This window comes from Mustela nivalis, assembly GCF_964662115.1.
Source record: "Mustela nivalis genome assembly, chromosome: 7".
Lineage (NCBI taxonomy): Eukaryota > Metazoa > Chordata > Mammalia > Carnivora > Mustelidae > Mustela > Mustela nivalis.
In genome coordinates, this window is record NC_139026.1 from 2,845,865 (window position 1) to 2,872,634 (window position 26,770).

The following is a 26,770-nucleotide window of genomic DNA, read 5'->3' on the forward strand; positions in this document are numbered from 1 at the left end:
TGTGAGGTTTTCATTAATGACTTCGGTTTCCTTATTAAATATCAGACTATTCAGATTTTCAATTTCTTTTGCCAGCTTTGGTAAATTATATTTTTTGAGAAAATTGTCCATTTATCCGACTTTATAAATTTATTATTAAGAAATCCTTTCACTTCCCTAGTAATATGTGCAGACTCTGGGGTAATGTTCCCTTTCTCATTCCTGGTAATTACTAATTTGTTGCTTCTCCCTTGCTCTGTAGCAACTTTATTAGGGAATTGTCAATTTTATGAATATTTTTGTTTTTATTTTTTAAAGATTTTATTCATTTATTTGTCAGAGAGAGAGAGAGGCAGGCAGAGGGAGAAGCAGGCTCCCCGCTGAGCAGAGAGCCCAATGCGGGACTCGATCGATCCCAGGACCCTGGGATCATGACCTGAGCCGAAGGCAGAGGCTTCACCAACTGAGCCACCTGGATGTCCCATTTTTATGAGTCTTTAAAGAAACAACTTTCAGCTCAATTGATTTCCTCTACCGTACATCTCCCCCAGTACTTTATTGTGGTTTTCAACCATCCAGAAGACATGTAAGACTTGTATCACGAACAGGCACACGCCCGCCGCGTAGAGACGGCAGGGCTTGGAGGTTTGCAGTCTTTCTTTGCCAGCGTCTGTATATCTGTCCGTTAGTGAATCGTAGTCTCTGCCGAGTCTCAGAGGAAGGGACAGGAGGGGCTGCTTTACACACGGCAGCAGGCACCTCGTGGATTAGAGACCAGCCTTTGCCTGCCGTTCTGAGCTAGAAATCCTGCACGGTGGAGTGGACAGACGGTGAGCTGAGGCCAGTGCGGCTGGAACACGCATGCATGTAGCTGTGTCCCCCAAAGCTCCGTGAGACATAGATCGCCCCAGAGTTTTCTTGTGGTCCTTCCTTTCGGAGCAGAGACAGCCACCCCGTGGACGGAGTCACATCACAAGGGCCCCTTCAGGGACGGGCTGTAGACCGTCCAGTGACGGCATTGACAGGATCCGTGTCGGCAGGATACCAGTAGTCTGACCTTTTTGACTGCCGAGTAGTATTCCATTGTGCAGCTGGACTGCATCTGGGGTGTCAGCCCCCAGCAGATGGACACGTGGGGTGTTTCCACTCAGGGGCTGTTGTGAACTTCTGTGTGCAGGATTTTGTGCAGACTCAGGTTCTCAGTTTTTGGGGTGGGGGAGGATATACTTTCTTGCTACGTTTATTGATTGCCAGTAAAGTTAGTTTCTGAGGGTCAGAATCTATCTGAACTAACCCCAACACAAATGTCGGTGTGAGCCAGGTGAAGATGCTCTCTGGACGGGGCTGAGGCCCGGGGCTGACAGGCTGTCTGGGTGTCTCACAGTCTGTCTCTTCTCATGGTCCCGTCTGCACGTGTTTCTTCTTGTTCTCTGCAGACTCACCTTCCAGAAGTCGCATTTTATAGGACCCTTCATCAGGAGACAGTGTCTTGGTCAGAATTCTGGATTCTTGGGGATTCGCAGATCCACAGGACTCTTGGCCATTCTGATAGACCCCCACTCTCCCCTGCCCGTAGATTAGGCAACTCTTCAGCACCGTTCTTTAACCTGAAGTTAAATGCTTTTGACCAGGCAGTACTTAGCAGGGTTCTCAAACTACAGTCGTTAGAGTTCCTTCAGCGACGCAGTCTTTCCTGTTGACATTTTCTGGGTTCACTGGGATTTGCATGTCGTTGTTTTGTAGCATCGAGACCAAAGCATTTGCTGGTGTTCATTAATCCGTTCGGAGGGAAGGGACAAGGCAAGCGGATCTATGAGCGGAAAGTGGCGCCACTGTTCACCTTAGCCTCCATCACCACCGAAATAATTGGTAAAGTATCAGTTCTATTAAACATATATGAGTAAATCTGAGAATGACTCGCGTCAAATCTTGTCACTAGGCAAGGTTTTGTCTTACAAGTTGATTTTAAACAAAGTAAAATGCGTTGTTTTATATACCAGAATGAGAACAATACGATATAAAGTATGGATACTTTTCTAACCAAGTCGTCGCATAAGAAACACTTGAGAGAAACGCTAAGACGATGAAAGGGTAAAGATCAGGGACAGAAAGTTCTTGCAAGGAGAGAGAAAAGCCGTTAGTAAGGCTTAGGAAGAATTTCATAATAAGTGACACTTGAAGAAATGTAATGTGACGCCGTGCTCGTGGCCCTGATTTTTAGTGCAAGTTCTCGACGCAGGGCGGGGGCGCACAGACGCTGTTCTCCCCGTGACCCCGTGCTCTGAGGTCTGTGCACACTTCCTGAGGGGGGTAGCCTGGTACCCCAGCTTTCTCGCGCTTGCCCAGGACGACAGTCCGGTGTACGAGCGACAGGCACAGAGGTGCGCGGCCACATTTTAGAACAGCAAACCTCAAACCAGCATGATGCGCGCCGGCAGGAATCACGGGGCTGCGGTCATGTCCCTGTGAATCTGAAGGGACAGCACGTGGACCTTTAACGTGGTCTTTCCAGAGAACTTCTCACCGAAAAGAGTATCTAGGATGAATGTCGGGAAGTCTGGGGTACAAAACTCCACGCAGAGTAGCGTTTCTGTTCTGTTTTGTTTCTTACTTTGAGTACACGGTCTGCGGACTCGTGTTTTCCTTTTTCTTACATCTTCAGATATTCTTAAATTTTCTTCAAGTTCTATTTTATTTAAGTTTTATTAAAGTTTCAGCTTAACTGGGGTAATAAGGAAAAACTTTTTAAAATAATGTGCTTATAATATAATATAATAATATGTATATCATATAATATAATAATATAGCATAATGTCACTTTTCCTCACAGTTACTGAACATGCGAACCAGGCCAAGGAGACTCTATATGAGATCAACACGGACAGATACGACGGGTGGGTACCGCTCGGCCACCCTGACGCCCACGTAGCGCTGATCAGGCCTTTCCCGTCTCAGTGCTGTTCCCTCCCTGTCTGTCCTTTGTTGCTCCTGGTTGTCATGGGAGAAAATCAGAAATAGCAAAGAAGCTCCGTCGTGCCTCCTTCTGCGACGTGGAGCCGCCACTGGCTGTTGTCCTTGTCCGTCCGTCTGTCTCCTGCCTCCTGTGCAGACGAGTCTTCCCCGAGTTGTTGGTCTGTTCCAGACGTTCCCCTTTTGTTCCTCAATGTTGGAGGCCGATGTCCTAAAAACAGGGCTACTCTACAGAACAAATACCATGACAGCCCGGGAGACCACAGGTCAGAGGCTCTTATTGTTTGCTGTCCCCACTGGGGTCCCGGCCCCGTCCCAGTGTCCCTCACCGCGGGAGAGCACTTGTCTCAGGCTTTTTTGGTGAGCCTGAGGTTTTGAGCCCACAGACAAGCCGTTCCATTGCACCTGTGGGTTTGGGTGTCTGACGTCTCTTCTTGGGGCGGCCCTGGCTGTGCGTGCCCAGCGGTGTGACACGGGGCGAGGCGGGGAGCTGCTGCGCTCTTCCCCACATGGGAGTCCGCGTCCATGCGGTGTCTGTCTCTGCTGGCGCGTCAGCCCCAGAGGGCCAGCATCCTGGTGCCTGTGCGCAGCTGTCCCCTAGCCCCTGGCACAGGCCTAGCACACGGCAGGGGTTCGGCGGAGCGCTCGAGACCTGGGGGAGGATGGCTGCCTCCGCAGGGGTGAGGACCCAGGGCCGCCTCCGCAGGGATGAGGACCCAGGGCCGCCTCTGCAGGGGTGAGGACCCAGGGCCGCCTCCGCAGGGGTGAGGACCCAGGGCCGCTCACAGGCTGCTGCTGAGGGTCAGGCGTTCTGAAAGGACCTTAAAGCCATGCGGTGAGGACTGATGCACCGGGATTGGCCCCGGGACGGCCGAAGGAGGTTATGCGCTGCGGGCACAGCCGGCTGGAGGGCGGCAGGGGATATGGTCAGAGGGGGTGGGTCTCTAGGACGTCTGGGGAGACCTGACTGGTCCGGGTGACGGAATCCTACAGAAGACACGTAGGCACTTGTTAGAGGTGGGGAGCTGAAGTCGGTGTTGGAGACAGTGGTGCGGCCAGCGTGAAGGGACCGGGTGGCCCCCGGAGCCCAGGCCGTGTGGAGGTTAAGGGCGGCTGTGGGGCTGCGGGCTGGTCTGGCAGGTGGAGCTCCGTGGAGGGAGACGTCTGTTCTGCCTTTGTCTGCTTATTTCTTTTCTTTTTATTTATTTATTTATTTATTTATTTATTTATTTATTTTTTTAAGATTTTATTTATTTATTTGAAAGACGGAGATCACAAGTAGGCAGAGAGGCAGGCAGAGAGAGAGAGAGAGGGAAGCAGGCTTCCTGTGGAGCAGGGAGCCCGATGCGGGGCTCAATCCCAGGACCCTGAGATCATGACCCGAGCCAAAGGCAGCAGCCCAAACCACTGAGCCACCCAGGCGCCCCTCTTTTCTTTTTAAAAAAGATTTATTTGACAGAGATCACAAGTAGGCAGAGAGGGAAGCCGTGGGGGGGGTAGGCTCCCCGCTGAGTAGAGAGCCCGATGCGGGACTCGATCCCAGGACCCTGAGACCATGACCTGAAGTGAATGCAGAGGCTTTAACCCACTGAGCCACCCAGGCACCCTGTCTGCTTACTTCTTAGCAGTCTGGCCTGAAGGAGAACCCCCTGCTTGTGGGCGGAGGGGCAGAGCATTCTCTGCGATGAACTGGAGGCGGGGCCCGGGGGAGGGTGCGACCTTGTGGGGACAGCAGAAGGGACCCTAACAGCCTGTGTCCCCTGCAGAATCGTCTGTGTCGGTGGAGATGGCATGTTCAGCGAGGTCTTGCACGGCCTGATCGGCAGGACGCAGCGGGACGCCGGCGTGGACCAGAACCAGCCCAGGGCAGCGCTGGTGCCCAGCCCGCTCAGAATCGGCATCATCCCCGCGGGTAGGGGCTCTGCCTCCCCCCTCCCTCCCCCACTTCCCCGGGAGACGCCCCCCCCCCCCCACTTCCCCAGGAGCATCAAGCTTGGTTTTCCTTTAAGGTCATTCTGCTACCGAAAGGGTGATCTCACCGCCACTCGCCACTCGGGGGCACAGTTTGTCGAGAAACAGTTTCTGACCGAGTACAGGACCCTGTTTTGCGTTTGAGGGAATCTTGTCTTCCTTCCCCACGGGCACTGAAGCCGGTGGCTGGGGTGCAGTCTGCTCTCAAAGGACTGCCCAGTCGGGGGGTGGGGGGACCTGGGGAACCCGGGGACCCCAGAGCACAATCGGGGAGAAAGGAAGCTGGGGAAACCTGTGTTTTTCTGGCAGTGGCTTGCAGCCCGGACTAGTGGGTGCTGGGGACTGGGGGGGGGGTTCACCCAGTGGGGGGGGTGACTTCCTGTGTAAGACGGGGAGGGATGGGGTCCCGGGCCTGTTCACCCCATGGGCCCCTGGGCTGTGTCCTGAAGAGGTTGGCTCAGTGTGGGTTTTGTTTATTTTTTTCAGATTTATTTATTTATCTGAGGAGTGGGGGGGGGTGGGGCAGAGGGGGAGGAGAGAGAGGACCTCAGGCAGACTCCCCACCAAGAGTGGATCCCAACACGGGCCGCGATCCCATGACCCTGAGACCATGACCTGAGCAGAAGCCAGGAGTCAGACGCCCCACAGACTGAGCCCCTCGGGCGCCCCTGGCTCAGCGTGTTTGGGGACTGTAGGAAGTACTCACTTCTTTGAAAACCACCACGTTGAGTTGCATAAATTGGCTCGAGGCTTCGTGAACCTTGTCCGCAGGGAGGCGGCGCCCCTGTCCGGTGCCCGGGTCTGCCCCCAGGTGACAGTGATGGGGGCTGTGTCCGGGCAGAAATCCCACGTGGCACGTCCCCTGCCACCAGTCGCGACAGCTGTGAAGGAGCTGCTCTCCTGGTCCCACTTCATGGACCGAGAAGAGCGGCCCAAGTTCCCCCCGAGGGACCTCTCTGCCCCGCCCCACGGTCAGGAAAAGTAGGACAAACGTTGTTCCTGCAGCGGACGTGTTTATTCTTGGTTGATCGCCGCTCCCAACCTCTCCCTGTTAGGCTTTGCTCTTTGGCTGCATGGGGTCTGTTCTGGGCGACGTGAATTGTATTTCTCTCTCTGCTCAACTGTTTTTTCGTGATGGCTTTTACAGCCATCGGCCTGCGGTAGCAGGACCACGTACAAGCCTGAGCTGTTCACGTTCAGGAGCCACTCAGGAGTGTCGTGGGGACACACGCGCTCTGCTGTGGGCATTCTGGGCCTTGGGGTCGGTGGGAGACGGGATGTGCGTGGCCTCTGCCCACTCAGGGGACCCAGCACACCGGGAAACCAGAGCGGGCACACTGCGGACAGTGGCCAGGAGGGGCTCCTCTTGCTGGGGCACCCAGGGCCCTTTCCGAGAGGTGACAAGCAAGGGGCTGGCCGTGTGGGTCAGCTGGGGCAGAGCTGTGCGCCTAGGAAAGGGGACCCGCCTGTAGGGGTGCCAAGAGTGGGGTCATCGAGGGGCCTGGACAAGGGCCCAGCTTGGGGCTCGAGTCCTGAAGGCCACACGGTGAGACGCAGAGGCCACGGGCAGTGTCATCCGAATGGGCTTGAAGACCACCCCATGCGCTCCGTTCCGGGGAGGACACCGGTGCTGGGGCCGGTGGCCATGTGGTTGGCTGGGACTCGGGTGTAGCTCTGCCACGGAGCCAGCAGGCATTGGGTGGAGGAATAAGGGTGACCCCATGATGTCAGTCTTGGTGCCCCGGGGGCACAGAGACGAGGCGTTGGGGTGGGGGCACGAGTTCTGATGGAGATCAGGGACAGGCTGCTAGGGGACACCGAGGCCAGCGCTCGGAGGGGGTGCCTGGCATTGGGGGGGCAGGCCGCGGGGTCTGGCTGGTGTGTGGCAGCCCCGGGGCGGCTGGGACGGCCCGACACCGCGCCTGGAGACCCATCACTGCTCCAGCTGCCGGGAGTCCGGCCCTGCCGATGCCTTCTCAGTTCCTGTCTCCTTCCACTTGATCTAGAGGAACGAGCCAGTCCGCAGAAGGGGGGAGCCTCTCCCTGGGCCCCTCTGTCCTCAGTTCTGGTCGGCACACCCGAGCCTCCACACCTCTGCAGACTTGGTCCTTGAACCCCATCCCAGTGCCCGGTTGGGGCCAGACCTTGGTTTCTAGCCAGGGCTTCCTCTTGGTCGAAGCCTGGGCCACGCAGATGTCTGAGGAAGTGCCCGGGGAGTTAGGTCCCATCCGAGGGATGAGCTGTTGAAAGCACACTGGACGTTAAAAGGAAGGAACGGCGTTCAGGGGACTTGCCTGCGGGCACCCAGGTCCCCCCAGCTGCGCCAGGCTGGCCTCCTCAGACCGTCGGGGGCCAGACGCAAGCTGGAGGCTCTCTGGAGCTTGGGCGGTCGTCCGTCCGTCCGTCCATCCGCGATCACGCACCCTGGCAACATGGCTTTCCCAGCCCCTCTGTGGGCCGGTCGCTGCTGTGGGCCCAGGAGAGAGCGAGGCGGTGCCCCCGGGGTGTGGGGAGGTGCACCGTGGGTCCAGGACACAGCCGAGTCGGGGACACGCTGTTGCAGACGGGGTGCTCTGGGAGGCCTCTCGGGGTGACGCTGGTCCAGGGCCCGGAGTGTGGTGAGGATGGTCCTGCCTTTGGGCCGCAGTGGTCCTTGGGCAGGAGGGAGTCTGGCTGTGGCCCAGAGGCGTGAGCAGGGAGCCAGAGGCAGGGCGGAGAGAGGAGGGGCAGAGGCCAGGGCCTGAAGGGTCTGGAGTGCCGGCAAGCCGAGGGACAACCTCCTTTAACAATCCGACTCGATGGCAAAACCATCCCTGAAACCTGTCAGGTCAGGTCACCTGCCGTATTAATTGCCAGGGGACCGGGTGACAGAGAATGCATGTCCTACCCAGGGACAGGGCCCTGGGAAATCCTGGAACGCAAGTCCGCGGGGCCCCACCCCAGCCAGGCGGGGCCTGGACGCCTCGGCCTGTGCCACCCACACCTCCTTAGATGAGACGCGTCCAGCAGCTTCGGAGGAGCGAGACGCCGTCCCGGAGGTCAGTCATAAGCCCGGCCCGCTTGGCTGTGGCTCTGCAGGGTCCCAGCACGCGCACACGTGAGCCCTAGAGGATCCGTCACAAGACTCTGCCGCCCTGGTGGGGGTGTCCGGCCCAGCGAGGCCTCGGGTATCTCGGCCGCGGTGCGGGATGAGGACCAGATGCTCGCCGCTCTGCTCTTGCCTGCGGTCCCTGTGGGGTCCTGCAGGGTCCTGCCGGGGCGGGCGGCCCCGCATCTGCGAATGCAGGTGAGTCCGGGCATCTGCGCCATGTGTGGTGAAGGATGGCTTGCCCGGAACGCAAACAAAGCCCTGGCTGTGCGGTGGGAGAAGGGGTCTGCAGACGTTCTGGAAGGTTCTGGGGATGCGAAGAACCACCTTGGGGCACAGCTGAGAGTAATTAAAATAGCTCTTTCGAGGGTGTTTTCTTAGGCGTGTTCATGCTGGTTTTCCGGGTCCGCTTTGTTCTAAAGAGGAGCCTGTGGGAGACTCTGAAACCGCACGGGTTTGCTGTTAATTTTTAATATTTTAAGACTTCACTCCTATGGTCTTAAATGCTTATTTAAAATTTTTTACTTTTTGACTCATTTTTGGAATGTGATACTGCTGACATCCTCAGGTTAAGATGAACAGAGCAAGAGAAACGCACGTATGAAAGGTACAGCCATCAGGAGCGCGAAGTCGCTCAGACGATGTCGAGCCTCGCCTCGGGCGGCGGATTGGACCAGGGTCTGTTAGTCGAAGACGTGACACGGGCTGGCAGTCAGGCGTCTGTTTTCCAGTTTCGGGGGACATCACTGACGACGTGAGATGCGTCGATCCTTGGGGGCGGAGGACGGAGCGTCTGGACCCGCGGACCCCCCGGCGTCCGGGCGGCTGTGCCGGCTAACCCCGGTCACTCCCTGCTGGGTCCTGGTCCGCGGCCAGACGGTGCGGTTCCAGATCCTGACACGCACTTTGCTCCGGGAAATCCACACTAGGCTTTTTTTTTTTTTACTTATTTGTCAGAGAGAGCGAGAGCGAGCACAGGCAGACAGAGAGGCAGGCAGAGTCAGAGGGAGAAGCAGGCTCCCTGCAGAGCAAGGAGCCCGATGTGGGACTCGATCCCAGGACCCCGGGATCATGACCTGAGCCGAAGGCAGCTGGTTAACCAACTGAGCCACCCAGGCGTCCCCACAGTAGGCTTTTTCAGCCAGTTCAGCTCACTCAGCCCCGTCCCTGACCTGCTGGGTCTGTGTCTTGGGGCAGTGGGGCTCAGCAGTCTGAGAAATAAGAGCCCACGGGGCGCTCTGCCCTCTCAGGCCAGAGCAGTGACCCGGCCTGGGCCCCAGCTGGAAGGAGGACAGAGGTGCGGAGGGTCCCAGCGCCATCACCACGCCTGGCGATCCTGGCCCTCGCCGGGTGCCCTGAGGTCACCCGCAGCTTACGGTCGAGCACGTCAGTGGGAGGCCTGTGCTCGCCGAGTTCCGGGGGGTCCCCTCCCGTCTGTCAGGTGGTGGCTGCTGTGCGTCTTTGACCGGCGACGGGCCCCAGGGCGCTCTGTGGAACCGGGGGGCGCTGTCGTCAGGACATGGGCTCCCACGGGCCTCTGCGGGGACCTCGCGGGTTGCCCTCACTCTGCGTCCACGTTCTCGCTGCTGACGGCTCTGCGCAGGTGCCCATGGTCCTGGGTCGCTGGCGCGTGCAGTGGGGACATACACACCGTGCAGAGTGCGCAGCGATACCCCCCACCCCCGTGTCCGGCGCTCCGCGCCCCCAGGCGGGCCGAGGAGCAGTCCCGAGAGCTCCGTGAGGAGAAAGCTGGGTCGTGGGGGTGTCTCAGCACGTCCGGCGAGTTCCTCTCAAGACGGCCAGGCCTCCCTTGGCAGGAGGATTGTTTAGTCCTTGTGTCCTTTCTTCATCCAAGGCCAGAAGGAAGCGTGACCGCCCCGTGGAAACCTGCTGCAGTTTTAAATCACTGCGACGCCATCAGAGACCTTCCCTTTCTTTTTCCTTCGTTAGGGTCGACAGACTGTGTGTGTTTTTCGACGGTGGGCACCAACGATGTGGAAACGTCCGCCCTGCACATCATCGTGGGTAGGTCCTCCCGCGGGCACTGACCGCGGGGGAAGCTCCGGGCCGGGGCTGGCTGTGGGCTTCCCTGGGCCTCCCGCCTGCGGGGCTCCGTGTGGGCCGTGGTTCCCGGCTCGGATCCCTCCGGCGTCCCTGCCCCGCAGCCGCAGGCACCCTGTGACCTGGCTGCTGCCTCCGTGTCCCCGTGTGCGCCCAGGCTGACCCCTGGCCCCAGCATGCCCCAGGTTTGCCCGACGTTCTGCTCTCTGTTGCTCTGTCTGGGACGCGGCCCCTGCCCCGTCGGGACAGGCTTGCCCAGGCCCGAATCCACACGCCTGCGATGCCCTTTCCACGTGGCGTATCCCAGGCACCTGTGTGCTCGGCCCCCGGGGCAGGAGGCTGTCCGTGCTGCTGGTCGCCGGCCCCGCAGCACGTGGCTCCCTCCCCGACCACGGTGCGTCTCCCGTGAGACCCGAAGCCACGCAAGTGCTGCTGGCCAGGGGCACGTGGATGATCGTCCGTTTCAGTCGCGGGCAACTCCCCCTTTCGCAGCCGGAACGTGCTCCCTGGGGCCCGGCAGGACGTCTTTCCAAACCTGTTTTGGAAATGTCCATTAAATTCTGTCGTTAGAGTGACGCGCGGGCGCCCAGTCCCCCCGGGGTGCACCCCGTCTCCCCGCGTGCTGGTCGTCCGTGTTGGCACGCGCTCGCCAGGCCCCATCCGGGGCCGGAGGGGTGCGGCGCCAGAGCGGGGACTGCTTCCCTCCGCAGGGGACTCGCTGTCCATGGACGTGTCGTCCGTGCATCACCACGGCGCGCTGTTGCGGTACTCCGTGTCCCTCCTGGGCTACGGCTTCTACGGGGACATCATCAAGGACAGCGAGAAGAAGCGCTGGATGGGTCTCGTCAGATACGACTTCTCAGGTGAGGCCGTCTGACCTCCGGCGCTGCGCCGCTCTCCACGGCCCGCAGCCGCAGGCGCTTGTCTGACGGGTTCGGGACGCCCGAGGGGCAGGGCCCGCTCCCCGAGAACCCCCACCCTCGGCCGCAGAGCTGGAAGTGGCGGGACCTGGAAATCCGCTGCAGACCATGCGGAGCAGGCTGGTCTGCTCCTGTCAGGGGTGTGGTCCCCGGGACGGTGTCTGACGTGCTGGTGGCCACACCTGCCGCCCACATGGGCCCCGGGGCCGAGTTTGATCAGTCCCATTTGTCTAGTCATGGCCCTCCCCAGTTCACTTTTGGGTGAATCTCTATTAGGTCCAGTCGAAGCATCGCAGGTGTTAACATATGAGCCGTTGTCTTGGGAGAGAAAGGGACAGTAACTTGCCGGGCATGAGGCATCGCCGAGACTGAGCTAAGTTAAAAGTAGAGCGGAAGGCCAGGTGTGGGGGCCCTGAAGAACTATCTAATAAACCAGAGTCCGGGAAAGCAACGTCGGGCCCTGACTCCCCGCTGCCGAGCTGGCTGTGTGCCCCAAGCACGTGGGGCCTCGTCCCGACCCACAGTCGCCCCTCCGCGGGGACATGTCTCCTCCCCAACCTGGAGCCCGACACGCCGCAATGCCCCGAGGTGGTTCTGAGGCAGAGGGAAGGCTGACGTCTTCGGCCCGTGGGACGTGCACGTGGTCTGAGGACTGGCAGAGACGGGTCACCGTCGTCCGGGGAGAGGCTGCCCTGCAGGGTTCCGGCTGTGCACCCTTCACATTAGCAAGGAGCGGGGTGTGGGGGTGTCGGGGGGAGAAGCAGGGGGGTGGGCAGCGGGAGGAAGGTGGACTGGGGGCCACTAGAAGTGGCTTCTGCACAGGACACGTGGGTACTGAGTGTATCCCGGGGCCCAGCCACATGCCAGGTGCTAGCACAGTGGGCGGGGGCCCGGGGCGGGGGCGCTCAGTGCTGTGCCCATCATGCAGGATGTGACCGTGGCCTCTGCTATCTGATGTGGGGCATGGTGTCACTGTTCCACTCCCAGGACACGGCATGGTCCCCACTGTGACCCGGGCCCCATGCTCGTGTCCTGTGGGACTCCTGCACCAGCCAGCTGGGTTCCTGCCTCACTCTTAGGGGTCCTCTTGTGGCTGGTCAGGCCTGCTGAGAGCAGGCGGCTCCCGCAGTCGGCCCCGAGGCCGGCCACCGTCCTCTGGGCCCAGTGCTGCCGTGACCTTCGTCAGAGCTCTTCCCAGATGCCAGAGCTGTGCTGGGTGACCCTGGGCAGCCCAGGCTGGGGGACGTCAGGGTGTGGGCCAATAGCCTGAGAGGCGCTGACGGGATCCGGGGGCTCCGCCCTTGGAAGCGTCTCCTTCAGGCTGTGCAGACGTCTGGGGCTTCGGCAGCCGCCGGTGACCTGCGGGCGGGCCAGGAGGGGCCACTGTCGGGGGCAGCCCTGGGGACCAGGCGCCCTCCCTGACCCCGTCAGCCGGCTCCCGGGAGGCGCTGGTGGCGTGGGGCGGCGTGGCCGGGGTTGATGCTGGACTGACTCCTTCATGCTCTGTTCTCAGGTTTGAAGACCTTCCTGTCACATCACTGCTACGAAGGGACGGTATCTTTTCTGCCGGCGCGACACACGGTGGGGTCTCCGCGGGACAGGAAGCCCTGCCGGGCGGGGTGAGCACCCCCTTCCGTGCGTTCCTGCACACGTGGCGTTTGGGACTGTTTGGGGCTGTTTCCCTGTCGTGGGCGTGTGGCATCGTCTAGTCTCGATGGGGGAGGGGCGCTCACCTGCCCAGCGACGGAGCTTGGCGCAGGGCCTCTGGGGTCCCGCGCCCCCACGCTTCTCCCTTCCTTGAAGTGAGGGACTCGAGACCATAGATCAGAACAGTTAGAGGCAGAAGCTCCTTCCGCCGTCGCGTCGCCAAGCAGACTGCTGAGCTCATCTGGGGTGTAAACCCTTGTACCCCGGGGGACAGGGAGTCCATTGGGCCCCGGGACCGCAGACACCGTCCGCACTAACCGTGGAGTGCCCAGTCGTCCACTTGCTTGGTAGCGACGGGAACACGGAAACCCAGTGTATTACTGAACACGGAAACCCAATGTATTACTGAACACGGAAACCCAGTGTATTACTGAACACGGAAACCCAATGTATTACTGAACACGGAAACCCAGTGTATTACTGGCCGTGGAATTTGTACCTTTCTTGGCCTTTGCTCCCGCTGGAGCTCCGCTAACCTGGGGCCGCGCAGACCTGGCTCCGGGCGCCAGCTTCCCGGCCTCGTAGGATGCGCCCTGCTCGTGTGACGCTTACCCGTGTTAGAGCAGGACTGGAGGACACGGGTCACTGTCACAAGGTCTAATCTGGAGAATTCAAACTGGCGTGCAAAGGAAATATTGTTAGCTCAGCCTCTGAGACCGAGCCTGCTGTCCCAGGAGAGTTCCCGCAGCCCCGTGTCCCCGCCGAGTGTCTGCGCCCTCAGGAAGGGTGGTGACGTCCTTGTCTTTCAGGTGCTTCGTGTGCCGGCAAAGCAGGCAGCAGCTGGAGGAGGAGCAGAAGAAGTCGTTGTACGGTTTGGAGAACACGGGTAATGTCTCTGCATCAGTCACTGTCACGCCGTGTGCAGAGCCGCGCGTTTCCGAGTCCTGGAGGGCGTCGCGTCTGTCCCCGTGTGGGCGCCGCTCTGCACCTCCCTGTCTCCTGGGCTCCCGCAGGCAGCAGACAGCGGCCGCCGGCCAGCCCTGTGGCAGGGCGGAGCCGCGGCTGTACGCCAGCCCGGCTCCCGTTCCCCACAGTGCTCTGCTCGGGGCCCAGCGAGCTCTCCTGCGACCCACCTGTGCGCCTTTGGGCTTTGCCCGGCACTTGCAAGGGAAGGGACGCAGCGCCGCGGCAAACTCTGTGGACGTGCAGTTCGGTTCCGTAGCAGGTTCATGTGTCCCAACATATTTCTCTTGATTTCTTCCAACCATGTAAAAATGTGAAAATAGCTCGCAGGCCACGCTTGCGATCGGTCTGTATTTGAAATTGTCCAGAAGTCCCCACGTGAGGACCAGCAAAACTGCTCCGTGTTTTGCCTGCTGACCCTCTGGGCCCGGCGGTCGGCACAGGATTCTTGGTGCTGGTGCCAGGGGGCCCGTCACGGGGGGAGTTTGTGGCGAGGGTCTCAGGATGCCCGCCCGCCCCTAACATCCCGTCCGCAACGCCCCTTTCTGCTTCAGAGGAGGTGGAGGAGTGGAAGGTGGTCTGCGGGAAGTTCCTGGCCATCAACGCCACAAACATGTCCTGCGCTTGTCCCCGGACCCCCCGGGGCCTCTCCCCGGCCGCGCACTTGGGGGACGGCTCTTCTGACCTCATCCTTATCCGGAAATGCTCCCGGTTCAACTTCCTGCGGTTTCTGGTCAGGCACACCAACCAGTGCGACCAGGTGAGCCGTGGGAGACCCCGCGTCTCGCAGCATCCGGAGGCCCGTGGCTGTGGGTGTGTCTCTGATTTTAGTAAGATCTAGGGGTGGTTTTGTGTTGAATAGTGCTTAAGGTCTACTCCAATGGTGTTCTCATGTGGCTTTTAAACTAGCGTTTATAAAAGGTAAGGAATTGTACAAGTTACAGCTAAGGAACCACCAGAATGCTTTTGTTTGTTTTTTTAAGGTTTACTTGTTTTTGAGAGAGACCGGGAGCAGGGGAGGGGCAGAGGGAGAGGGAGAGAGGCTGGCCGGCAGGATGCCCACTCAGCACAGAGCCTGGCGGGAGGCTCGATCCCATGACCCCGAGATCGTGACCCCAGCCGAAGCCAAGAGCCGGCCGCTCCGCCGACTGAGCCGCCCCGCCCGAACCCTTTAGCAAGTGCCCGTCGCCGCGGCCACGGTGGGAGGCGGGCGTCTGACGGCGGCCCACGGCCCGGCCTCCTCGGCCTGGCACCCGAAGAACGCCACCCCCTTCTGTGTCTCTCGGTAGTTTGACTTCGCTTTTGTTGAAGTGTATCGTGTGAAGAAATTCCAGTTTCTTTCGAAGCACATGGAGGACGAGGACAGCGACCTCAAGGAGAGGGGGAAGGCGCGCTTCGGGCCCGTGTGCAGCGACTCCCCGCCCTGCTGCTGCCCCGTGTCCAACAGCTCCTGGAACTGCGACGGGGAGGTCCTGAGCAGTTCCAGCATCGAGGTCAGGTGCGTGCCCAGGCGCGTCTCCCGGGGCTCCGTGTCCCCCGCACCCCCATTCTGTCTGTCCCCGAGGCACCGTCGGCTGCTTTGGGGAGGAGGCTGCTGTCCCCACGGACGTCACAGCAGGACGCGTTCCTTCATTTGCTCAATGGGCCAGCAGCCCCGCGGACCTCAGTTGTGGCCGGAGCTGGGGGTCTGGCTAGCAGCCTCCCTGGGGTGGTCGCCCCGAGGCTGCAGGAGAAGCCGCCGGGACAGTTGTCTGCACAGGGACTCGGCTTTTCTAACTTGACCAGTTAAAGACATGGAATTAGTTGTGATGCTGGCTTAAGGATTTACTAAAATGCGGGAAACTTTGAAAACCAGTAACAGCATTATTTTGGGAAGCATATGGTCTGTATCTTGATATCATTACCATGTTTGAGCAGTAAGTGACTTAGGTTTTTTTTTTTTCCTTGAGATTTGATTTACTCGTTTTGGAGAGAGCTCGAGAGAGTGTGAGCAGGGGAGTGGTGGGGCGGGGGGGATGCAGGCTCCCCACTGAGCTGAGAGCCCGAGGCAGGACTCGATCCCAGGACCTGGAGATCATGACCTGAGCTGAAGGCAGGCACTTAACCATCTGAGCCACCCAGATGCCCCAATTACGGAGTTTTTCTTACTGAACATCTTGGAGGAGGCCGTGACATCATTAGTAGGGGAAGGTGGACCACGCGGACCCCTGAGCCCCTCGGTGCTCATCCTCATGGTTGTCGTAGAAGGAGGGGTCTCTGGGGCACCTCGGCCACTCATGGACCCCTGGGTCGGGGCTGCGGTGGCGCTCCTTCATCCCGGCTGACCGGATATCCTGCACATGGGGGGGCCACCCCGCATGGAGCCCTCCCTGCGGCCCTGAAAGCTCGGAACACGGCCATCTGGGGGTGGTCACGCTGCTGAAGAGGGGGTGCCGGGTGTCGAACCCGGCCTTCGGGGCCTCCGCGCCCTTTACAAGACAGGCCTCTGAAGAGCGTGGGTAAGTCACTCTCACCCCCGGCTGTCCCTGCAGGGCCGGGCCCAGAGCCAGCCATGAGGAGACGCCCAGGTCCCTCCACCCTCGACCAGCCGCTGGGCCGAGGGCCAGGGGGTCACGGGGGGTCACGCGAGGCCCTCTGTCTCTGCAGGGTCCACTGCCAGCTGGTTCGCCTCTTCGCGCGGGGAATCGAGGAGGCCGCGAAGGAGCCGGACCGCTGAGCCGCCCTCACGCCCCGCCCGCCTCGCCCTGCTCGGGAAGCGCGAAGTCATTTAAGAAAATTCCTGCAGACCAATTACGTTGATATATACATTTAAATTTAGAAATTTATTTTTGATAGTTAGATCTTGATTTTAGACAAACTACTTGGTCAGCAAATCCGTGAATGTTCCCGGCTTTTTCAGCTCTCTGTGAGCCTGTGGACCGCATTTCACAGAACTGGCCTCTGCCTATGGCCCCTGTCAGTTTGGGGCTCTGACTTCTTGGATTTTAGGCCGATGGCGGTTTCCAGGGGCCCACCTGTGGCTCTGTCACAGTCGTTTTAGGGACAGTGGATGTGAGGTCCAAGCATCTGGACGGGAGGTGTCGAGCAGCTCACCGACCCTCTCCACCAGATGGACTCGCGTGTGCGCGCTCAGGGTTTGGAACACTGGGTCGCCTTCCTGTTATCTTCACCTGAACCTGGGCTCGGGACGCGCTTACTGGGCCGGGTGTGTCCCGAGTGGCTCCGGTGACCTCGGAGCAGGACCGTCTTAGGAAGAAGGACACTGACAGAGAAACCCTGTATCTGCAAAGTCCCGGCCCTTGCCTCGGTCACGCTGGTGCCTCTGGGGCAGTCGGCCGGCGGTGAGAACGGTCGCAAGCTCTGACATGGCGTCCGTTTTAAACGGAGAGGACCCACGCTTCACAGCAACCCAGTGGGTAACAGGAGGGCTTCGTGGGGTGGTGGGAGGAAGCGGGCGCACAAGGGGTACGATCCGCTGTGTGGACTGTGTTCACCTCGGGCCGAGCGGCCTCGCCCTGTTGAGGGTGGGTCCCTGGGTCCCAGGGTCCCATGTTCCTGTGGCTCCTTGGCCGCAGGCCCCAGGTCTCCGCACATGCTCCAGACGGGCTTTTCTTCACGCTTCATTCCATGTGTTTATGCAAACGTCCTTGTCAGCGGGAAGTGGTGTCCCCATAGCGCAATGTTTGCGGATGCACCAGAGGCCCAGCGGCGGGGGTTCCCTGGAGGTATGACCCTGGTCCCCGGGGTCCCTCGTCGGCACTCTGGCCTTGTTTCCTTTGTATTCACATCAGGTATGTGGAAGACGCCTCGAAAATAGCTTTATTTGAAATAGAAGCTGTGGCTTGGACTCTGGTTTGCAGAGACGGAGCCGGCCTGACTGTCCCGGGCGGCGCTTGGCCGTTTGGAGGGGTAGCTGGTCCTGTTCGCCTCACAGACATCCGATACTGGTCGCATCTCATTTTGGTGTTCGTGTCTGGAGCACACGTGCGATCTCCTACTCCATCTCAGTCCCGTCCAGGTCACACCAAAGCGAGCTTTCCCTGTGGCCTTTCCAGTAGACCACGTCACTGCGTCATCGTACAAAGGCAACGGTTTAGCAGGTCCTGGGCGGGCGCCGTCTGGGTGTGGAAAGTCAGTCCCCGCGAGCTCTTTCTGATCCCCGGTGCTCGCTGCTGGTGGGAAGGACAGGCAGGCAGCTCTGTGCGGGGGCAGCGGCCACATGGCAGGGCCCGGGGGAGGGCGCAGAACCACGCTGTGGGACGGGTTCCTTCACAAGCTTTCCCCAAACAGTTCTGGCCTGTCCTACAACCCACTGCCCATTTTAGGAAACTGGTCCGGGCCACGGTGAGCATTCTCTGTTCACTGAGAGCCGGCCCTGTCCCCGGCTTCCTGCACGGCTGGCCGCGTGCCCAAGTCCAGAACTGCAGGCCTTGGGGCCGTTCTCGGGGCCCGAGTGATGGTCGGGACGCCCCGGGAGTTGCCGATGATGTTCAGACATTCCCCCAGGGGCGAGAGGCTCAGATCTCCGCGAAGTCCCCTCAACCACTGGACTCCAGGGTAGTGAAGAAAAACCTGGACCAGTGGTGGGTCAGTGAACACTTAGGGCCATCTAGAAGGGTTAGTCTGTGTTTTAACTTCCTTGGTGACTCATCAGTGCGAAAACACCAGGAGCCATCACGCTCTGACGCTTTCCTGCTTCTCCGCACCAGGTGGGCACCTGGTGGGCGGTCCCTGCGGCTCGGGGCGGGGGCAGGGGCGACTGCTCTGGTACAATCCTGGGTAACGGGCAAGTATGGCCTGAGAGGGTGGCTTCACTTTCTTGTAATCTTGCTGGTTTCAAGATTGGAAAATGGCGTATTTGCTCTGGTATGTTTGAGAAGACAAAAATAAAGTTACTTTGGGCAGAGTTTGGTTTTCTTTTATAAATTCTTGTTCTGTTCAAAGCAGAGCATGTTTCATGAAAACGCCTGTGTACACTTGTTTTGAGAGTGAGCAGGGAGAGGAGGAGAACCCCAGACAGACTCCCCGCTGGGCACAGGGCCCAACCGACCCCCAGGCTTGATCCCACAACCCCGAGATCATGACCTGCACTGAACTCGAGTCAGACGCCCGACCGACCAAGACGCCCAGGCCCCACCCATGTAACAGTGTATAGAACAAGAATAAAACGAAGGACATGGGGTCACCCAGGCCAAGAGCTAGAACTTCCTCCCGAAGTCCCCGTGCTCCCCTTGTGGGGGACCCATTTCCGGTGCACCGTTCCCTTGTTTATCCGTGTGAGGGGGTCAGGACAGGCCACCCCAAGACAGGCCACTTGGGCATAAGGTTGTCTCGAGCTGAAGACTTCAAGAGGCGCCCTCTGCACCCCCACCCATCTGCTGAGAACCGGGATCAAACCTCGCCGCGGGCAGGCCTGCCGCCCTCTCTCCAGCGCCGTGAGCCGACCGCGGGGACGGTCGGTGCCGAGCTAGGTCTGCACAAACCTTAACCTTCTTTCACTTCTCCACTGAGACCCCTCAGTGCCGTCCTGTGACCTCAGAAGCCCAAAACCCTCATCCAGCTCATCCAATCTTCACAAGTTTGTTGCCGTTTTGTTAAGAAGCCCCAGGATCTAACTGCTTCTCTGGGTCTTCTGATTTTTTTCTAGTAAAGATCTCCATGAACAGCAACAAAAGAAGCTCTTAGCATCAAATAAGAACGTGTGCCTTTTGCCCGGTTCCCCTGCCTGCCGTCCGCGTGCTCCGGGGTGTACAGCCCCGGAAGCTGAGCCGGCAGGAGCGGGGTTCTCTCCCTGTACACTCGCTCCCGTGCCGTCCGGCCTCGTCCGGCAGGCGCTGCTGTCCTGAAAGGAGTCCCGCTGCCTGTCTCCTGGATCCCGCTGCTTCACGCTGCACATTGTGAGAAGACGTTTTCATCACGAGGCTGAGCTTTCCAGTCCGCGAACGCAGCGCGTTCCCATTCATAAAGCCTTACTCGGGTCTTCTGACAGTTCCTAGTTTCCCACAGTATCTGAACCGTTCAGGTATATTCCTAGCAAACTGTATTTTGGGATTAAATTTTTTTTGTTGTTACATAGAAATCTGATTTTTTTTAAGTGTATCATATGGAATCCAGAAATTGTGCCTCTTACTATGAAAACTTACCTGCGTGGGGTGCATAGGAGACCCAGTTGGTGAAGCGTCTGCCTTCGGCTCAGGTCATGATCTTGGGGTTCTGGGATCGAGCCCTGCCTTGGGCTCTCCGCTCCACAGGGAGCCCGCTTCTCCCTGTCCCCACTTGTGTTCTGTCAAATAAATACAATCTTTAAAAAAGCCCTTATTTCTAGATCTGGGGTTCCCACAGTGCCGTCACCGACGAGTGGGAGGAGTTGAGTCGCTCCAGCGTCAGGACCTTGCCCACTTGTCCCCCATCTGTGCCAGGTCTGACTCCCCGTACAGAAGGGACAGCAGTGCCTCCCTCTAAAGGACTGGGTCCCCAGGCGCCTGCCCCCCACCTCTGCCGCCAGCATCCTGGGAGCCCTGCACCCCCGACACGATGCCAGCCCGCGGCTGTGGAGGCGCTGGGACCCAGCAGGAGACGGGGTGGGCTTCCCAGCTCTGGCATGGGGGGGCTGATTTCAGGGGCTGGATGGCTCCCCTGGGCCCCCCACCCCCTGCCTCTGCACACTCCCGCAGGGCAGGGCCTCCTGGATGGACTCACGGATCCCTGCTGGGTCATAAGGCCACAGGCAGTGGTCGCCCACCCTCCCCCCCGCCCCCATCACCCCTGCCGCCTGCCCCAAGCTGCCGGCCCCTACTCCAGCCTCCGCCACAGGGGATGCGTGAGGAGTCAGCTTTGCAGGTTGGTTCCTGCAGGCGAACAGCGGTAACCACCGCCTTCGGTCCCCAACTTGATGGCAACACTTCTCTGGGCCACATGCAATCCCCCCGCCCCGTTCACTAAACGCTGTTTTAGCATCAGCAGCAGGTGCCTGCACTCGACGAGAGCCAGTGTTTCAGTGCTCCTGTCCCCTGGGGCCCCAGACCCTCCCCAGGCCAGGGCGGCTGCTCCTCTGTCTTGCGGCCAGAAGGACAGATTGTGGGAGCCTGGCAGGGGCTCAGGCTCCCAAGAATAAAGGCCCCAAAACCATGGGGCCACCAAGGCACCTCCTTTGGTTTCGGGGCGCCCGGGTGAAGCCAGGGGACGCCCCCTGCAGAGGACTGCTGTAAACCCACCAGAGGAAACACTCCGGCCACAGACAAAACCAATTCTACCAGATGTGGTCCCCGGGGAGCTCTTACAGGAGTGAGGAGACCTATTTCTGCTACTTTGTGGACACATTAAATAACAAAACAGGCAAACAGGGAGCCCCATCGGCGAGGGGGGCGGAGGGGTCCCTGCCACCTCCTCCGGCTCCTCCTCACCCCTCCCCCTGCCCAGAACAGGGGTCCCCACAGGGCTGGGAGCTCATAGACCTTACCTGTTGGGCTGTGCAGTCCCAAGAGCGTTCACCGGGTACCTGGCCCCCAGGGACCACCGGCCTGTCCCAGCGCAGTCCCAGCCCTGAGACTGCCCGCAGCGGACAAACGGACGAACGGGAGGATGGGGCTCATCCGAGCGCAGGGCCAGCCCCCCAGACCTGATGTCTGTTCAGCACCCGCTCACTTCGTGGGACCTGGGTCAAGCTGTGGGTGTCGAGGGCAGGAGGCTGCGCCCTTGACTGTGCCCAGCTCAGCTCCACACAGGACTTTGGTGGGTTCAGATGTCGGCCAGTTCCTGCATCCCTTGGTCTCCACTGTCAGTGTCTCGACTGGCTGAGCCACGGGGGCCACCGGGGACCCTTCTGCCCAAACCCCAGGGGGGAGGGCTCGCGGTTGCACCTGGTCCCAGAGATGCCTACCATTCCCAGGGAAGTCCTGCCTAGGACCTGCGCCCCAACCCCGAGGGTCCTTTACTAGGCTCCTCCATGTCCCGGCAGAGTGATGGGCCCACTGCCCTGTCACCCAGTGCCAGGCCCTGGATGCGCGGAACCGGCCTTCCAGCCTCGGAACCTGGACCCCTGCTTCCCCTCAGTGTCTGCTCCCATGCCCCCCGCCACACTCCATGCCCCAGGCTGCTTCGGATCCCAAACCCCTGCTACCCTCCAGCACTGGTGCTCACGGTGATCCTGGGCCCCCAGCAGGGGAACCGGCCTGCCCCCCTCCAGCTGCCGACACGGCACAGGGGCCCCGCTGGGGAGGCCAAGCACCCCCCACCCTCCCCGGAGCACAAAGCATCTGAGGTTTATTTAAATAAAAATTATAATTTATACAAGACTTCTTTAAACAAACAAAGTTTTCTTAAAAAACTGTTACAGGGTTTTTCATCAGTTCTTCATACAGTACAACCCTTCTGTGGAACAGAGTGGCAGCAGGAACGGTTACTTACAGATCCAAAACAGACTTGAGCTCTGGACCTAAAAATGTAACATTCACGCTAGTTCAGTGATTAGTCATAGAAATTAAACATCTGCCCAGATTTACACAGTTTGATAGAAACCCCGGGCTCTCTCTGCCAGGCAGCGGGGAGCCCCCGGGGGCCGCGCACCCCCACCCAGCGCCCCGGGCCGTGCTCCGCACGTGGTCAGTTTTCATCTCCCTGTCTCCTCAGAAGGGACTCGAACCAAACCACCCGCTCTGCCGAGGAGGGCAAGCCCCATGCCAACCCCTTGGCAGCCCCAGGGAGGGGTGTGAGCGGCTCCCAGAGGGTCCCCCTGAATCGGCCTGTCCCCCCTCGCCTCAGGCACCGAGGGAGGGTCCCTGGGGGAGGGTCCCCGGGGGTGCCTGAGGCCTCTGCAGGGCCCATGGGAGCCGGTCCCCCTGTGCCCACAGTGGGAGCCAAAGCCAGGACTCAGAGCGGCTCTGCCTTCGGTCCGACGAGAAGCCGGCCTGCGGGGTCGTGTGAACGCCAGCGCCAGGCAGACCGGGGCGGCGGGCGCCGCGGGTGCCCTCAGACCTCACCGGCCGGGCGGGCTGTGTGCTTCATCAGGCTGGTCGGCGCGGCCCCTTGGGAGCGCGGCCTGGGCCCTGGCGTGTGGCTCCGTGGCCCCCCAAGAAGGAGGACGCGAGCGAGGCCACCGGGCTTCACCCAAACCAGCAAATTAGGATTGGAGCAAAGGTAAAAATTACATCTGAAAAATGATACAAAAATAAGAAAAACAGCTTGCTCTCTGTAAAAAATATAATCTTCTGTTTCTTCAAAAAACAACAATGTCCAGGACACCCAGGGGACGCAGGGCATGCCGAGGAGCCGCCGTCCAGTCGGAAGCGCTGGCCGGGGGCGGGCGCGGCCGCCACAACCTCAGCCTGTCCTTCCCCAAGGTCACAGGCCTGTCCCCAATGCAGCCTGCAGACAGACCCCTCCCCCAACGCCCGGCCTCGGCCACCAGGGCCCTGGCAGGCGCCGGGCGGGGGTGGCTCGCTCCCACCGCCGGACGTCAGGGGCGCAGACCACCCGGCCCCTAGCCTCTGGGCTCCACTCAGTCACTCCCCACTGCTGGAGCCCCCGAGTGGCCCCACACAGCTCCCATGACAAACCGACGGCCAGCCTGGCCCACGGTGCATCCAGGCCGCTCCCGCCCCTGGGCCCCAGAGCACCCCTCTGCCAGCCCTGGAGGCTGTCACCACGAAGCCACACCTGGCCGTGCTGCGGCTGACGTTCGTCTGAGAGCATCCCGCGCTCAGAGGGCCCCGAAAGCCCCGGCCGATGGTCTGCTTTCCAGAGCAGAGAGTGAAAGATGTGCTTCTGCCTGCACGCCACTCCCTGTCCATGAGGGTTGCCGACTCCTGGCCTCCCAGTGGCTAGTAGGGCCCAGATGGCCAGTGGCCTTGGTGGCTCCTTGGCCCCTATGTTTGGTTGGCACCGAGCGTAGGCCAGACCGAGCCGCGCCCTGTCCCGGGCCCCACTTGAGGCCGCGTGGTAGGTGGCCTCGCTACAGGAAGGAGTGAGACCCACGGGCCCGCCCAGGGTAGTCGGCGGAGGCGCCTCCGAGCCGCTCCTCACCGATGTCCTTCATGCCCAGGAAGAGGGACGCCGGTGCTCACAGCCGTGGCTTCGGCGTGCAAGCGCTCCGGCCTCTGGAGGGCTGGGCGCGGCGGGCGCGGGCTCTCCGTCCAGGGCAGCGGGACGGCGGCTGTACTCGGCGGCGGCTGGCACAGGCGTGTTCTGAGTGTCCTCCTTCCCGCTGGCCTCCGAGGATCCCTGCCCTCTGTGCCCGTGTGTTCGTGGGACGCGCCTCCCCTGCGGGACGGGCGGGCGCCGTCCGAGGCCGCAACCCCCGCGTGAAGGGGTCCGGGAAGCGCAGCATGAACACAATAAAACCACAGGTCAAGGGGAATTATTGCGAAAGATCAGGAGGATGTCCAACTGTTTTTCCACTATCAAAGTGTTAAAAAACAAAAAACCAAAAAAACAAAAATAAACCAAAAAACCAAACGAAAGCCTTCCAGCATCGTCCCGGGTGGACGGACACTAGCTGTCGCTGCCGGCCGCCGCGGCCGCCGTGATCTTCATGTACTGGCTGAGGATGGTCTCGAAGGCCTCGTCTCTGTGCACCATGGCGCCAAACACCAGCGGCTGGCGGGGCGGAGACGCATGCTGACCCTGCGCAGCCAGGCTGAGCAGGGCCCCATGGGGTCTGGCGCCCAAGGGCAGACCCCCCCACGCCCCCGCGCGGGCTCCAGGCCCACCTGCAGCGAGAGACTGGCTCCTCCCGGCACCCCCTTCCTCCCTGCGGCCCCGGCCCTGAACCTGACCGGACTTGCAGAGGCAGGAGGCTGCTGCGGCCACAGCGAGGGAAAGAGAAAGGGGGTCCCCTCGGGTCCCGAGCCGCTCAGCGGCTCTGCCCGTGTCCCAGGGATTTAGACCCGCACCCCCTACCTCTCTGCCACAGCCCGGTGTCCCGCACCACACTTACTTTCTGGGTTGAAGGCGTTGACACAGCGATCCCCATGCCTGAGCCCGGGAGGACAGAGAGGACCTTGTACTGAGGGGTGATGGCACATGGTCAGCTTGGAGCCCTCCCAGGATCAGGACCAGGCCTGTCCCCGGGCACGCTTCTCCCAGGGACCCACAGACAACCAGCCCCATGAAACCCCGCCTTCCTGACCACGAGAGGACAGACCGACTTCATGACCGAGAATCCAGACCTGCCCATGCCCTATCCCACCCCTCCAGCAGGCCCGAGTGAGATGGGGTCTCCCTAAGGAGCAGGGGAACGTCTCCTGTCCCAGCCGCTGCATCTCTCTCCGGCGGGGGTGGGGGGGCGCGAGGGGGGTGTGCTCCTGACGTGCCAGCGAGCTGCGGCCACTCCCCACCTAGGCTGGCCTGTGTCCCAGACGCTCAGACGCTGGAGGCAGGGGGCACTGCACATGCCCTGCCCTGTCCAAGTGACGCTCGGAGGGACACTGGCCGAGGACACACCCAAGGTGGGGGGGAGCATCTCAGGGCCAAGGGGCGGATACACAGTGGTTAGTGGGGGCTGGGGCACCCAGCTGGGCCCACCATGCTGTGCTCCCCTTCCCCATCTGTGGGAGGGCGCCTGGCGCTGACCCATGAGGACGGGGGCAAGCCCGTGGTATGTGGACACTCTCCGGGAGGAGCTAGGGGGCTCTGCACGGAGACCTTCTAGAAGGGGAGCCTGACACAGGCACTCCCACGTCTCCCGACGGCACCACTCCCTCACCGCGAACACATCTGCCTTCCAACCGAAGCCCACCGGCTTCACGGCCCCACGGCCTCTCTCCTCCGCAGCCGGAGAGGGGTACCCGAGGAGGGTAGGAGAGCACCCGCACGGACCTTCTGTATGTCCGTGATGTCCATCAGCTTGATGACCTTGTTTCTCTTGGAAGAACCGGATTTGGAGCTTTCAAAGCACAAGTAACTACAAGAGGAGAAACAAAGACATGTGACCCAGCAACCGCACGGGGACGCCCGCCGGGGCTGCTGCCATCACGGTCCCCATGCGGCAGGCAGAGCGCCCCTTCCAGCCGCCGCCGCGCACCCACTTTCCACAGAGCCGGCGCTCTGAGAGAGGGCGACGGAGGCTGGCGGCTACACTGCACCTGAGCCGTGTTCACGGGCGTCCCGCATCCTGGGGTGTCCCCCTAGAGCCGGCACGGTCCCTGAGGCCTGGCCCTTCAGCGAGAGGTGCTGGGGAGGCCAGGGCGCAGCCGCCACAGCAAGCACGGGAGACGGGGGACCGAGGGCCCGCGCGGCACTCACTTCTCCGTCACGTACAGAACCCCGTTGCGGATGTAGTCGGTGGGCATCTTGCGGTCCCGGTTTATGAGGCAGCAGCGCCAGCCATGCTCGCACACTAGTAGGGAGGGATGGGGTCCGTCAGCCCTGCTCCCCGGGGCCAGGCCAGCTCGTTCCCCAGCCACCAAGAACACCCACAGCGGGAGGCAGGCTGCCCTCTGCTCTCCTAGAAAGCGGGGATCTGCTCCCGTGTGGGAGCCGGCGCGGGCTTCCGTCCCCTCCGAGGAGCACACAGCTCACATGGTGCAGACGGACAGACCCGCCGCCTCGACACTCAGGGGCCACGTCTGCATGGCCCGGGTTAGCAGGGTGGGGGGACAGGACAAGGTCAAAGCTCAGCTCTCCATGGCCGGCAGTCATGCACTGTGACCCGCCACGTGGTTCTAAGGGCCCAGCCGCCTGCCACCAGGTCCTGGCCGGCCCCTCTGAGTTCCCGCAGCTCAGCCATCCACGGCCGATGAGACGGGCGCCCTAGGAGCACAGCCAGCAACTCCCGCCTGCTGCCCAGAGCCCTCCCGGGCCCCCAGGGCCTGGCCTGGCCACCGGCCCCAGCGCAGGCGGAGCCCCCAAACAGCCAGGGCGGGCCACAGGCTCTGCGCACACATACCTGCTAGCGGGCGCTCGTTTTCTGTCAAGTTGAAGATCTCGTGGAAACTGCCCTTCTTGGTACCGTGGAAGCGACCGGCGTCCTCATCCTTGTTGAGGCCGGCGGGCGCGCTGGAGACGTAGCTCCGCGAGGAGGCCGTCTGTAGCTGCCAAGAGCACATGGGACTCCCCATGAGTCACGCCAGCTGCGGGTGGGGGGGGACAGGGACGCACACAGCCCCCCGCCTGCCCCTGCCCAGCTGGAAATGGAGACGAGCAGCAGGCGCGGATGTCCGGATGTGGGGTGCAG

The 26,770-nt window shown here is 60.9% G+C and overlaps 2 protein-coding genes across 8 annotated transcripts in view; one reads left to right on the forward strand and one right to left on the reverse strand.

Moving 5' to 3' along the window:
* The window catches only part of CERK (ceramide kinase), a 39,603-nt gene extending 21,098 nt beyond the window's left edge, over positions 1-18,505 (forward strand). The window contains exons 4-13 of the mRNA XM_082739623.1: positions 1,723-1,848; positions 2,810-2,873; positions 4,716-4,861; positions 9,959-10,033; positions 10,780-10,932; positions 12,503-12,608; positions 13,446-13,522; positions 14,154-14,359; positions 14,889-15,097; positions 16,246-18,505. Of these exons, the coding sequence (XP_082595749.1) occupies positions 1,723-1,848; positions 2,810-2,873; positions 4,716-4,861; positions 9,959-10,033; positions 10,780-10,932; positions 12,503-12,608; positions 13,446-13,522; positions 14,154-14,359; positions 14,889-15,097; positions 16,246-16,315 (1,232 nt within the window). The 3' untranslated portion in view covers positions 16,316-18,505. The remainder of the gene's footprint in view (positions 1-1,722; positions 1,849-2,809; positions 2,874-4,715; positions 4,862-9,958; positions 10,034-10,779; positions 10,933-12,502; positions 12,609-13,445; positions 13,523-14,153; positions 14,360-14,888; positions 15,098-16,245) is intronic.
* A 3,355-nt stretch (positions 18,506-21,860) lies between these two features.
* GRAMD4 (GRAM domain containing 4) overlaps positions 21,861-26,770 on the reverse strand; it is a 74,592-nt gene continuing 69,682 nt past the window's right edge. For all 7 annotated transcript variants that reach the window (XM_082739614.1, XM_082739609.1, XM_082739612.1 and 4 more), the window contains exons 15-19: positions 26,483-26,627; positions 25,840-25,933; positions 25,414-25,498; positions 24,533-24,601; positions 21,861-24,192 (exon numbers count right to left, since the gene is read on the reverse strand). In XM_082739614.1, coding sequence (XP_082595740.1) covers positions 24,088-24,192; positions 24,533-24,601; positions 25,414-25,498; positions 25,840-25,933; positions 26,483-26,627 — 498 coding nt within the window. In that variant the 3' untranslated portion in view covers positions 21,861-24,087. The remainder of the gene's footprint in view (positions 24,193-24,532; positions 24,602-25,413; positions 25,499-25,839; positions 25,934-26,482; positions 26,628-26,770) is intronic.